This window comes from Arvicola amphibius, chromosome 10 (assembly GCF_903992535.2).
Source record: "Arvicola amphibius chromosome 10, mArvAmp1.2, whole genome shotgun sequence".
Lineage (NCBI taxonomy): Eukaryota > Metazoa > Chordata > Mammalia > Rodentia > Cricetidae > Arvicola > Arvicola amphibius.
This window is the reverse complement of record NC_052056.1, coordinates 63,543,266-63,557,501: the sequence shown is the minus strand read 5'-3', so window position 1 is coordinate 63,557,501 and position 14,236 is coordinate 63,543,266. Positions and strand designations below refer to the sequence as shown.

General features: G+C 45.1%; 1 protein-coding gene across 1 annotated transcript; it reads left to right on the top strand.

Moving 5' to 3' along the window:
- Positions 1 to 223: 223 nt before the first annotated feature.
- On the top strand, positions 224 to 676 carry LOC119825407 (40S ribosomal protein S13-like). Its single transcript, XM_038346252.1, has one exon. It carries the CDS (start codon positions 224 to 226, stop codon positions 674 to 676), a length of 453 nt encoding a protein of 150 aa, XP_038202180.1.
- The last annotated feature ends 13,560 nt before the right edge of the window (positions 677 to 14,236 follow it).

Genomic DNA, 14,236 nt, shown 5'->3' with positions numbered 1-14,236 from the left:
CATTTGTTCTGACACACAAGAGGTTAAGGTAGGAGAGTCACCAGGAGTTTGAGGTCAATATGGGCTACAGAGTTGACTGTCTCCAAACAGCAATTACAAAAGAAGACTAAGAAAATAAGAAGGAAAAAACTAAGCTGAGTGAGGTGGATCGTTCTGTAACCTATCCTTCGTGAGGCTGGGATAAGAGTTTGCCATGAGTCTTTGCTGCCAGACCTCCGCCATCATGGGTCGCATGCACGCTCCCGGGAAGGACCTGTCCCAGTCGGCGCTGCCCTACTGCCGAAGCCCCACGTGGCTGAAGCTGACGTCTGATGACGTGAAGGAGCAGATTTACAAACTGGCCAAGAAAGGCTTCCCTCCCTCCCAGATAGGTGTGATCCTGAGGGACTCGCACGGTGTGGCCCAGGTCCGTTTTGTGACTGGTAATAAAATCTTGAGAATCCTTAAGTCCAAAGGCCTTGCCCCTGATCTCCCTGAGGACCTCCACCATTTGATTAAGAAGGCAGTCGCTGTCCGAAAGCATCTTGAGAGGAACAGAAAGGACAAGGATGCTAAATTCCTCCTGATTCTGATAGAGAGCAGAATTCACCGGCTGGCTCATTACTATAAGACCAAGCGGGTCCTCCCACCCAACTGGAAATATGAGTCATCCACAGCTTCTGCTTTAGTGGCATAAATTTTCTTGTTTACACGAATAATAAAATCACTTTGAATAAAAAAAAGAGTTTGCCATGAATTCAATGTCAGTTAGGACTATATAATAAGTTCCAGGTAAACCCAGACTGGCTATAGAATGAGACTTTATCCCAAAGAAATGACTACCTAGGTGTGGTGGTGTACACCTTTAATTCCAGGCCAAGCTCATCTACACGGTGAGATCCAGGCTACCCAGGACTATATAGCAAAGTCCTGCTTCAAACAACAACCAGCAAAATGAAAATACAAGGCTGGTGAGTGGTTCCAAGTTTGATCCCCAGGACCCACATGGCAGAAGGAGAGGACCAATTCCTGAAAGTTGTCCTCTCACTTCCACACATGCAGTCTGGTTTGTGCGCGCACACACACACGCACACAATGAATATATGTTCTCATATGTAATAACATAAAAACTTCACATTGAACAAAAGTACTTTGAGTACTAGAACACTTGGCTAGCTAGCATATGTGAGGCCCTGGTTCATCCTCAGCATAGCAAAATAATAATAATAAAAGAACAACATAGCATATTTTGATCTTACTGCTTATTCATATAGTGGATCACAGGCCACTTGCTTTCTGATAGGGACCTCCCTACTAGCTTCCCATTCGTTAAAAAACCAGGTTTGGTTATGTGGTCCAGTTCTGAGATATTAATGATCTCACCACACTCAATTTCAACTTGCTATGGGTTTAACAAGTAGGTCACAGAATTACTGAGAATTCAGCAGTCAGTTTGAGTGCGGCCATGCAAACCTGCTCTAACCCTGTGCCCCCCATGTGGAGGCAATACAAACAGCGCTTCAAGTGAGGGGTTGAAGGGCAGCACCTGGCTCAGTTGTTGCAGAGATTGTCCTTGTGTCTAGACGAGGTAACTGCATTTGTATCAAGAAAAGATCACGTTTGAATTTAAAAGAAAAGAAAATATCACTTGTGTTAAAGTTGGAGAAACCGACTTTAAGTCTAGCCACACATTTCTTTTTCTTTCTATTTTTTTTGGGGGGGGGGACGAGGTGGTTTTGAGACAGGGTTTTTCTGTGTAGCTTTGGAACGTGCCCTGGCACTAGCTTTGTAGACCAGACTGGCCTTGAACTCAGAGATCTGCCTGCCTCTGCCTCCCGAGTGCTGGGATTAAAAGCATATGACACCACCACCTGGCTGGAAACCATACATTTCTTAATTTGAATCCCAATTTTTGTATTACTTTTATTTGTGGTATCATGAATTAAACCTAGAGTCTCACGCATGTTAGGCAAGCACCAGACCTCTCATTTTGACAATAATTTATTTAATTGCCCAGCCTGGCCTTGAACTCATAACCCTCCTGCCTCAGTCTGCCAAGCAGTTGGGCTTGCAGTAGTTCTGTGTCAGCAGAGCACCCCAGCCTCAGCGCTAATGCAGTGTTATCTCCCTCATCCCCTCTACGGGATCGTCTAACAACCATGCTTAGCACTTACTATCTGTTAGGCTTCAAGTACACCCCAAGTCCTATACCCAGCATAGAGGTAAAGGGACAAAGTCTTCCGACCGTACATCTAAGTCACACAGCTAGCGAGTAAGACTCAAGACTCAAACTCAGCTCCAGATCCCATGTCTTTATCATCCTAAACTCTCGAGCAGCCATTCTCCACCTATGGGTCGTGAACTCTTTGGTGGTCAAATGACCCTTTCTCAGGGGTCACCTGAGACCATTGAAAGACACAGGTATTTACATTATGATTCCTAACAGTAGCAAAATGACAGTTATGAAGCAGCAATGAAGATAGTTTTACGGTTGGGGGACAGTCACAACATAAGGAGCTGTATTAAATAAAGGGGTGCTGCGTTAGGAAGGTTGAGAATCGCTGATCTAAAGTTTAGAGCTCCCAAACCAGTTAGCTACCTGGTTCCCATCCTGTGTTTTCTCTTCCTTCATTCCTGTCTTCCTTTCTCCTTTGGTTTTTTTTCATGTTTAGCTACTGCTAGTCGCCAACCCTCGGCTTTATGCCTACACCCACTATTCCACTGAGCTACGCCCCACCCAGTGTACTGGTTTTCTAGAGTTTACTGGAACACACAACCACACTCACTTCTATATTGTCTGTAGCAGTGTTTGTTCTAGAACGAGAGAGGTGAGGAAGTGTGATAAGGGACACATGGGCCACACCGCCAAAACACTTACTGTCTGGCTCTTTACAGAGAAAGCTCGCTGGCATCCGTTCGTGGCATGCATCCTGCCATGTGTGGGGCGACACATTAGCTGTTAGTGGTGGGTGAAACTGGATTGGAAATTACCTTTGCTGACCAATGAGACGAGCGAGAGTAACGCCCAGTAACGCCAGTACAGTGACTGGTCAGTGAAGTGGCATTCTTAAGAGCACAAGGTATGGCCTTTGCTGACAAGCATCTCATAAAAATCTGTGTTTTGAGGCATTGAACCGATATCTTTCCCCAGCTGCTTAGCCTACTCCCATTCACAGGAGTATCTTTCCCATTCTTAATAAACTGGAGAGACAGAGAGAGAGAGAGAGAGAGAGAGAGAGAGAGAGAGAGAGAGAGAGAGAGAGAGAGAGAGAGAGAGAGAGAGAGAGAGAACACTTTTGTTTCCCATTTCTTGAAATCCCATCTTTGGGTTAAAATGACGCAGCCAGGCCTGCTAACACACACCTGTAATTCCACTCACTTAGGAGACTGAAGCAGGGGGGTATAAATGCAAGACATACCTGGGCCACAAAGGAAGCACACAAAGTCAACTGGACAATTTAGCAAGACCCTGTGTACCAAACACATCTGTAAAACCACAATTAGGAATTGGTAGGAGGCTGGGAGTTGGCGTTCAGGAGCTTTTTTGGGGAGGGATGTAGCTCAGTGGTAGTTACTCTGCTCATCTTGCCTGAGGCTCTAGGTTCAGTCATGAAGTGGGGGAAGGGAAGGAGAAATTCAAAGGCTGCTCATCCAGGCTGTTCTATTGAGAATACTATAGCGGGTCTCTAAAGCTAGAGCAAGACAGCTCTCCTGATCATCTGCAGTCCTACTGGATGAGTCCAGGTTCTTTTAAAGGTATGTTTTGCCCCTGGAGCGGCCACGCCCCTCAGACAAGGGATTGGTCAGCCGCAAGAAGTCCCCTGCCTAAAGAGGGGTTTTCTACACAGAAGGACAAAGCCAGCGCTTCCACAGGTCCTTAGCACTAGGCTGACATCTTGACACCTGTCATCCTGTGCCCAGGGCTGCCGCTCCAAGCGCCTGTTTCACATTCCAAAGACCTCCTCGAAGCCCGTCATTCGCTGGCCTCCTGGATACTCAGTCGTTAAAAACTTCCCCTGACCTTTGTAGCTATTTCCTATGAGCCTCTGAGGGACTGCCAGTCACCTGTGGCCTAGATTCAGAGCTGGCAGCTAGAGCAAACCCGGGACAAGCGCAGCCTCCGGGGTGGTCTCCTGAGCTTCCTTAGGGTTCCTAGTTCCAAAAGAAGATTGTTCACTAAAAGGATAGTAGGTAGGGTGGATGGGAGCCCGGACACCACTTTCAGGTAGATTCTCAGTGCAATCACTATCTCAAGATCTGAATAGCCGGAAGGCTGTTAGCTTCTGTTTGTTTAAGGCAGTTGCTTCCTTGTAGGTTGGTGGGGGGGGGGGGGGGGGGAAGAAATTTGGTCTTTTTTCCCCCCCTCAAAGCATTGATAACTCCACAGAGTTTAGTAAGTAAAGGCAATATTGATGGCCCCAGCTGCAGTGTGGGAGTTCCACTGCCAAAGAATTTCTTTCCGACACATTTCAAAAGTGAGCTGGTCCAAAACATGCCTCCAGCTTGGCTTTATCTGTCCTCTAATCCAGCGGAGGGAGGAAACAGAATCCAAAGAGCTCAAACTACACGACAGCTGCCCCCAAAGGAAAGCAAGCCAGGTGGGCTCTACGGTGAACTCCTTCCCACGTGACTTTGCCACCGTAGTCCTTAGATAGACTTAAAATAGTTTATGTGAACAGCTAAGAAAACTGAGCTGAAACCTCTTGGACCTGAACTACAAGTTTGTTATTCGCATTTGATCTTGGTTAAAAGGCCAACAGGCAGTGCCTTAAAAAAAAATAAATAAATAAAAAAAAAAAAAAAAGGAAAGGAAGGAACAGGGTCACACTGTATAAACCAGGTAAGACTGCAACTTGGGACTTTCCTGTCTTAGCCTCCCCAGTGATGAGATTATACACACGTGATACCACACTTTTAAAGTTCCATTTATCTATCGATTCATTTATTTAGAGGCAGGGACTCCCTTCTGCTCAGTTTGGCCTCAAACTCTTGAGGTAGCTGAGGTTGCCCTTGAATTCCTAATCCTCCTATCTCTGCATTCCAGGTTCTGGGCTCGCAGTCAAGAATCACCAAGCTTTTTTATCTCAGGCTAGCCTTGAGCTCAAGATGGCCTTCTGCCTTAGCCTCCTGAGTGCTAGGGTAGTAAGTGTGTGCCATCGTGCTCAGGAAATGTATGGGCAGTTTTATTTTCCAGCGCTATGGGTAAAACCTAGTATATGCCAGACTAGTGCTCAACCCACTGAGCTAAAGCCCTAGCCCTAAATTTACCTTTAAATTTAAATACAGTAATAACCTTAGTTTGCTGTTATATTTTTAAGATCTTGCTTTATGTGTAGGTGTGTAGGCCTGAGTGTGTAATATCTAACACATGAACACAGGTGTCCATAGAGACCAGGAGGTGTCATATCTTCTGGAACTGAAATTACAGACAGAACTGGAGTTCCAGATGGTTGTGAGTTGTCATGTGGAACTGAACCCAGGTCCTGTGCAAGAACAGCAAGCGCACTCAGCCTCCGAGCCATCTTTCTAGTCCTTTTGGCTTGTTTTTAAATGTGGGTGCTCCTGAGTTTATAACGCAGCATGTAATGATAGATAAATCTGTTGTAAACATGAAATATCTAATGTTGAAAATGTCTTAATATGCTAGAGGCAACTGAAAATCCCAGCTTAGTCACACAGTAGATTGTTTCCTTTGGCCCCTACACATAGATCATATGCACACACAATTTAATAAAAAAAAGAAAAATGTAAAGAAAGTCAGATCATCTTCATCATTTTACCTCCACACTGCATAATAAGAATGCTTTGCATATAGTAGTCGAAGGTCAGAAAATATGACCCCGGGAAACAGCCTCCAAGGAGGTGGGAACTTTATCCACTCAGTCCTTTACCCCAGCAGCCAGGGCCATAAGCAGCAGGTAGTGGCCACTGAGAAGATGGTAAAGGAACTGGAAAGACAGACAGACAGCTCAGCAGTTCAGAGCACTTATTGTTCCACGAGGGGATGAGGGTTCCATCCTCGCAATACATCAGGTGACTCCCAAACACCCGTATCTTTAGCTTCAAAGGCTCCTACTCCCACTTCTGGACTGTAGTATCCCAACTGAGAAAGCAAGCCAAAGTAATATCCTTGAACTTGGCTTACAACACCCAGCAGAAAGGGCTGGGGAATCCCAGCCGAAACTATCCTGCTGGAGGTCTCAACAGATTGCTCTGGGTAGGGAGCTTTCCCTCCAAGAATGAACTTTCAGCTTCTCCTTCCTAATGCAGACAGTTATGCCACGGGATAACTAATGGTAGCCTCTGTGGGAAATGGTTTCCTTTGAGTTGTTCTCAGTGCAATGCCTCTAAACATCTCTGGTCATTTGCTGTTCTCCTTTCTCTCTACTAGAGGGTTAGAAGGCCAGCCAACTCCAGCACAGGCAGTCTTGGAAGAGACTTAAACATGCTGGAGCCCGGGGTACAAGTGTCTTCTTCCCTTCCAAAGTCTCTACTAGATAATGGCTCACGCCTTTAATCACAGCACTCAGGAGGCAGAGGCAGGCGGATCTCTGAGTTTGAGGCTAGCCTGGTCTACAAGAGCTAGTTACTAGACAGGTTCCAAAGCTACAGAGAAAACAGTCTCAAGAACAAAAACGAAACAAAAGACAGATGTGATGGTCTTGCATTTTTAATCCCGGCCCTGGGAAGACAGAGACTGGAAGATCCTTGGAACTGCCTAGCCAGGCAGCCTGGCCTACTTGGTAAGATCCTGGCCAATGAGAAGCTATGTCTCAAAAGTGGATGGCACCTGAGAAATGACACTAAAGGTTGTCCTTTGGTCTCCACACTCAAATATGTATGCACACTTGCACATGTATACACACACACACACACACACACACACACACACACACACAGAGAGAGAGAGAGAGAGAGAGAGAGAGAGAGAGAGAGAGAGAGAGAGTTTTCTTTTTTAAAGTTTAATTGCCCTGCTCTAGATTCTAGATTTTTTTAATGCTGGAGACCAAAGCCAGAGCCTCATGAATGCTAGATGAGCGCTATGCCACTGAGCACATCCCTAAGGCCCATCCCAGACAATGATAGTGATGGCGGTAGTGGTAACAATGATGATTTGCAATACTGTGGGTTAGATATATGGGCTTTATGCGTACTAAGCGAGCATTTCACTGCTGAGCTTAGACCTTTGCCACCTTTTATTTTGAAAGAGGGTCTTGATGATTTGTGTAGGCCAGCCTTCAACTTTGGAGCCTCCCAGGATTAAAGCTGAGGTGAAAGACCTATGCCACCAGGCCCAGCTTCACCCCAGTTATTTAGCAGTGCGAAGCATCACCATTTCCGCACTGCAGATTTAACAATCCAAACATGAATGCCTTGTTCAAGAACACATAGGTGAGCTTAAGGAGCATGGTGTCTCTTCAGAGACATTTCTCCTAGTTACTGTCCTATGTCAGAATCCAAACAGAAAAAAAATGTTTCTTACACAGACACCATCACTCCAATATCATTTATAGTGGGAAGGACACCTTACGTCCCAAAAACATTCAGCAAAATTTGAATGTGAACCAGACTGGCCTTGAACTCGCAGAGATCTGCCTGCTTTTGCTTTCCAAGTGTTAGCATTAACTACGCGTACATCAGTCCTGTAGGAGGCAAGTAGGTCCTTGTGCTCACAGAAAAGCATTAGGGAAATCAGGAATGTTAAACACACAGGGTGGTCTCTTCAAACAGAGAATGTTTTCTGCCCCAAAGTTTGGGAATGCAGGAGGCTAACAGCCAGGTGACCTTTTCACTATCTGTGTTACCAGGCCACACCTATCGGCTCAACTCCTATAGACCCTTATCTTGAGCTTGCTTGTCTCCGTCTACAGCACTATACTCCCCCAGACCGTCATGAACTTGATTATCTTGAGTCTGTTTCCTCAGTTAATCTATAGAATCTATCGCTATGAAAAATGTCACCTTTTTCGATGTACAAGAGTTTAGATGTAGCCGTGTCTTAAGCTTTGCTGTGAAAGTGGGATTACTGCCAGGAAATTATCACCAGGAAACTTTGTTCCAATTTATATTGTGCCTAAATATACCTAAAACAAACTACTAGGGGTCAGCTACTAAGTCCTGGTGTTGAACCAAACTGCCTCATCTCTAGTATATGACACTCCACTGACCTTGGTGGTCACAGAGACCTCCCCACCCTGTACACTTCCCCCCCCCCCCCGACACACACACACTTGCAGCTGCCTGCGTGTTTGTGCACGTCACGTGTGCCTGGTGCCTGCAGAGGCCAGAAGAGGATTCAGGCTCACCTGGAGATGCAGGTGCTGTGTGAGCCAAAGTTATGCTTTAAGTTTTAATGACTGTGCCTAAGAGCTCCAGGAATCAAAACTTTCCCTCAAAACAAACAAACAAACAAAGGCCTCTAACAGGTAAGCCCCTCACCCAAGGACAGACACCTCCTGAGACGCAGGAAGCTGTTGTTCATGTAAGATAACAAGCCACGTGTTTTTACTTCTCTAACCGAGTTCAGTTGACCCTGCGGCACCAGATGTGCCTGGTCACACGTGGCTGGGAGGTATGTCAGCAGGAATTGCATCAGGGTGTACGCTTGCCCCAGCGTCCCAAGGACTACGGGCTCAACCACTACACCAGTTCAGACCAGACCTATTACAAAGAGGTCCCAGGACTCCAGAAAGCCTAAGGGTCTTGGCCCTTTATTTACCTGCTATTCAAATCCTGTGTTGCTGATAGTTGCTTAAAGGCATAGAGCCTTAAAGCTGAAAGCAGCCTGGGGAATGATCTAGTTCAGAAAGGCTCAAAAACAAACCTAGTCCAGGGTCAAGAGATTGTTAGGATAGCATTTGTGGAATGAAGGAGCCCTGGGTTCAATCCCAGTACTACATAAACTGAGTGTTATTATTACATAGCTACCATCCCTTGGAGGGGGAGGCAGGAAGATTGAAGGTCAAGGTCAACCTCCTCAATGTTTCTAGTTTGAGACAACCTTAGAATACATGAGACCCTATACAAATGAACATAGGACCAAAAGCCCAGTCCTGCTTGTGGAATGCCAACTAGCACTGTTCAATACCCAACTCAGATTAACAGCTTCTCAACCCGTGTGAGGGTTTACATGTTGAAATTTTCTTGTAATAATTTCCTAGATTTTAAATACTTGAATAACCTTCTAATAGGGTATTGATTTACTACATCACAGACATAATTAAGAGACATCAATTCAGGTCTGCTGGGATTAAGTTTAAAGCCTGAAAGCTAAACTTTCAGAGACAAGCAAAAGCCAATGTGTAAGATATAGGATGTCCACAGACAAGCTAACTCGCAGCTGTGTTTTGCCAAGATCCCCATCTCTGCTTCAGGCACAGTGGTTTTCCTTGTTCTGAATGTGCCAATAGAGCTGTGCTGAGCCTACCTTGGGATGCTCGGGTCCACAAACAAACATTCTGTAGCTCTGGCTGAGAACTTAGGGTGTAGACCAGGCTAGCCTTGAAATCACAGATCTGCCTGCCTCTGCCCCTACCCTCCCGCAAGGGCTGGGATCAAACGTGACCACCGTGAACTGCGCGGGGGTTTTAAACTGGGAAAGAGCCTGTGAGCTGGCAGCCATGGAGGTGATGTGTTCTGTTATTATCAGTTTTCCCAGAAACCTAGACTGACCCTCAGAGAGGAAATCTTGGGACAAACATTGTTTGGGTAATACTCTTCCCTTGTAAATGGGTATGCATTTTCTCCCTTTGGCCTGAAGCTGCACATTAAACAGGTTAAGACTGCCTGGCAAGGGAACCTGAAAGTCCAGAAAAAATTTGTGTTTCCTTCCCAACACGTGCTATATATACACCTGGCACAAGGAAGGCTCTCAAGTCACAAAAGGCTTCTCCTGCATGCTCCTTTTTATCGGTGTAGGTTTACATGAATCATTATTGGTCATCTCATTTATAATGACAAACAAATCCCCTGCTCATATATCACTGGATTGTCATAGACAAAAGGAAGAGAAGGTTGGGGAGCCCCTGACACCCCTCTTTCTTTGTACTGGGAATGGAAGTCAGGGATTCGCATAGAGTTGGTAGACAGGTATTCTCCCACTGAACTAAATCCAAGCAGACACACACTGTATTAGTAAGGGTTCTCTAGAGTCACAGAACCTTACAGAATATATGTATATGCATTTTTTGAAATGACTTACAGGCTGCAGTCCAACAGCGGCTAGTTATGAAAGCGAAGTCCAAGAATCTAGTTGCTGCTTAGTCCCACAAGGCTGGGTTTCTCAGCTGATCTGCGGGGATCTCAGAGAAAGAATGAATTCACTTGACAGAGATGAGGGCAAGCAGTCAAAGAACATCCCCTTCCGTCTTCCATTGTCATTATATAGATATCTAACAAAAGGTGTGGCCCAGATTAAAGCTGTGTCTTCCGCCTCAAGGTCTGTCTATATTAAAGGTGTGCCTTAGCCAGCCTCAAGGTCTGGATTAAAGTTGATCTAACAAAATACTTAAGAAAAACAAAGGAAGCCGGGTGGTGGTGGCGCATGCCTTTAATCCCAGCACTCGGGAGGCAGAGGCAGGTGGATCTCTGTGAGTTCGAGGACAGCCTGGTCTACAAGAGCTAGTTCCAGGACAGGCTCTAAAAAAGCTGCAGAGAAACCCTGTCTCGAAAAACCAAAAAAAGAAAAAAGAAAAAAAAAAAAGAAAAACAAAGGAGAGAGTTGTTGTGGCTCACCGCTTCAAATGAATTGGTTCGTGGTCATTTTATCCACTGTGGGGACCTGGGAAGAGATCTGCCTTCCAAGCACACCTCAGTAGCCCAGTTTCTCCAACCACGACCTACCTTTTAGGTTCCATCACTTGTCAACAGTATCATTAAATCCAGCAGTGGAGAACCCCTTGCTTAGGTTGGAGCCCTCATGGTCATATGACTTCTACTAAGTCCATCTCTGAACATTACCCTGGCAACCAACTGTTCAACACAGAAGCCTTCTGGCTCCCATCCAAATCACGAGAGACCTCACACAGGCACAGCTGGTCCTGGTTTTACCCAGGGCTAACCATTGGTCTCGCGTGTGCTCTCTATGCCAGGGTTCTGTGGCATGAAGCAGAGTGGGTACCTGTAGATGGGAATGAGTGAATGTGAGTGAGAGTACCCTCTGGCCGGGCGGTGGTGGTGCATGCTTTTAATCCCAGCACTCGGGAGGCAGAGACAGGCGGATCTCTGAGTTCAAGGCCAGCCTGGTCGATAGAGTGAGTTCCAGGACAGGCTTGAAAAGCCACAGAGACACCCTGTCTTGAAAAACCAAAACCAAACAAACAAACAAAAACCAAAAAGAGTACACTCTGCCCCGGTGCCCTTGTACCTCATGTCCTTAAGAAGCAGAAGGGGGGGCAGAGACGTGGCCCAGTGGTTAAGAGCACTGCTGCTCTTCCGGAGATCCTGGGTTCAATTCCCAGCACCCACAAGGCAGCTCACACAAATGGCAGCTCACAACTGTTTGTAACTCCAGTTCCAGGGATCCAACACCTTCACATAGACATACATGGAGGCAAAACACCAATTTACATAAAATTAAAAAATAAATAAAAAAAAAGAGGAAGAAGAGGAGGAAGGCGGTGGTGATGGCGCACACCTTTAATTCCAGCACTCAGGAGGCAGAGGCAAAAAGATCTCTGTAAGTTTGAGGACAGCCTGGTCTACAAAGTGAGTTCCAGGATAGGCAGAGCTACATAGTGAGACACAGTTTCAAAAAACCAAAAGTAAATAAATAAAAATAAATTTATAAAAGAAGGAACCGTAGGACAGACAAGCCTGTTGCTCTGCTTTCATCCCAGGTCACCCTCCCTGGAGGCCGCACCTTGTTTCCAGGTCTCCAGCATCTCCAGTGTTTCCAGATCTCCAGTGTCTCCCATGTCCCCCGTGTCTCCAGCATCTCCAGTGTCTCCCGTGACCCCAGTGTCTCCAGTGACCCCAGTGTCTCCAGCATCATCTCCAGCATCTCCAGAAGCCCCAGGAGCCTACCACCTGCATCTGTAAACACTGGGTGCCCTTGTGTCCATTCTCCCTATACTTCTTCTGTGCTAGGTTTCACTAAGTCATTTTCTTCCTCACTCCCTCCCTCCCTCCCTCCCTCCCTCCCTCCCTTCCTTCCTTCCTTCCTTTCTTTCTTCTTGAGACGGGTTTCTCTGTGGCTTTGGAGCCTGTCCTGGAACTAGGTCTTATAGACCAGGCTGGCCTCGAACTCACAGAGATCCACCTGCCTCTGCCTCCCAAGTGCTGGGATTAAAGGCATGCGCCACCACTGCCTGGCTTCAACTAAGTCTTTTCAAGTGCTTGAGGATTTGAGTGCCTGACTCATCAGCTGCTCCCAGGACACGCTCTGCAAATGAAACACAGACAAGAACTGGGTATAGTGGACAATTTTGTGATTCCAACAAATCCCCTTTCCCAAATAATAATAAACAAAAAATTTTAAAGTAACTCCACATCAGACAAAGGACTGATCTCCAAAATATATAAAGAGCTCAAGAAATTACACATCAAATTTCTAAATCACCCAATTAAAAAATGGGATACAGAACTAAACAGAGAATTCTCAACAGAAGAATCTCAAATGGCCAGAAGATACTTAAAGAAATGTTCAGCATCCTTAGTCATCAGGGAAACGCAAATCAAAACAACTCTGAGATACCATCTTATTAATTTTTGAACATGTATTTAAATAACCTTCAATTAAAACAAAGTATGTAGTTCGTTTTCCAAAATATTCAGAGGTCTAGAGCAAAAAAAGTTGATTGTTTTGCTTTGGTTTTTTGAGACAGGATTTCTCTGTAGTTTTGGGGCTTGTCCTGGAACTCAGTCTAGTAGAACAGGCTGGCCTTGAACTTACAGAGATCCACCTGCCTCTGCCTCCAGAGTGCTGGGATTAAAGGCATGTGCCACCACCGCCCAGCTTAAGCAAAAAAAGTTTTAAGGAGCTGTGACACATACACATGATTTGTGCAGTTAATTCTCCAAAGACGCAGAAATAGATATGCAATATATTCTCCAGATTTATTTTGCTTAAAAAAATCTGACAAATCTTTGAAAATTAAAATAATTTTAAAACATGTATTAAATTAACTTTCAACTAAAACAAAGTACATATCTTGTTTTCCAAATTATTCAGAGGTCTATAGGAATAGAGTTGTAGAGGAGCTATAATATACCAATATTATTTATGTGGTTTGTTTGATTCTTCAAAGCAATGGAAATAGATATGCACATACATTCTCCAGATTCATTTTGTTATAAAAAAGTCTGATATGGAAAAACAAAACACCCAGGATAGCCAAAACAATCTGTACAATAAAGGAACTCCTGGAGGCCTCACCATCCCTGACATCAAGCTCTATTACAGAGCTACAGTAATGAAAACAGCTTGGTATTGGCATAAAAACAGAGAGGTTGACCAATGGAATTGAATCGAAGACCCGGATATTAATCCACACACCTATGAACGCCTGACTTTTGACAAAGAAGCTAAAATTATACAATGGAAAAAGAAAGCATCTTCAACAAATGGTGCTGACATAACTGGATGTCAACACGTAGAAGAATGAAAATAGATCCATATCTATCCCCATGCACAAAACTCAAGTTCAAATGGATTAAAGACCTCAGTATAAATCCAACCGTACTGAACCTGATAGAAGAGAAAGTGGGATGTAGTCTTCAATGCATGGGCACAGGAGACAACTTTCTAAATATAACCCCAGTAGCACAGACACTGAGAACAACAATAAATAAATGGGACCTCCTGAAACTGAGAAGCTTCTGTAAAGTAAAGGACACTGTCAATAAGACAAAAAGGCAGCCTACCGAATGGGAAAAGATCTTCACCAATCCCACATCCACCAATTATTCTAACAACCTCCCCCCATTGATTTGGTTTCTCAAGACGGGGTTTCTCTGTATAGACCTGGGCTATCCTGGAACTCACTCTGTAGACCAGGTTGGCTTTAAACTCAGAGAGATCTACCTGCCTCTGCCTCTCAAGTGCTGGGATTAAAGGCATGTGCTGCCGCCACCTGGCCGTAAATCCCCTTTCTATATATAGATTAATTCTCTATGTTCTGTTCCTCTAGAGAACCTTGACTAACGCAGCCTCATTATTTATTTCTATGTGCATGTGGGTATGCCTTTGTGTGCACCATGTGTGTGCAGCTGCTGGTGGAGGCCAAAGGGCATGAGATCCCTTGGAACTGAAATTACA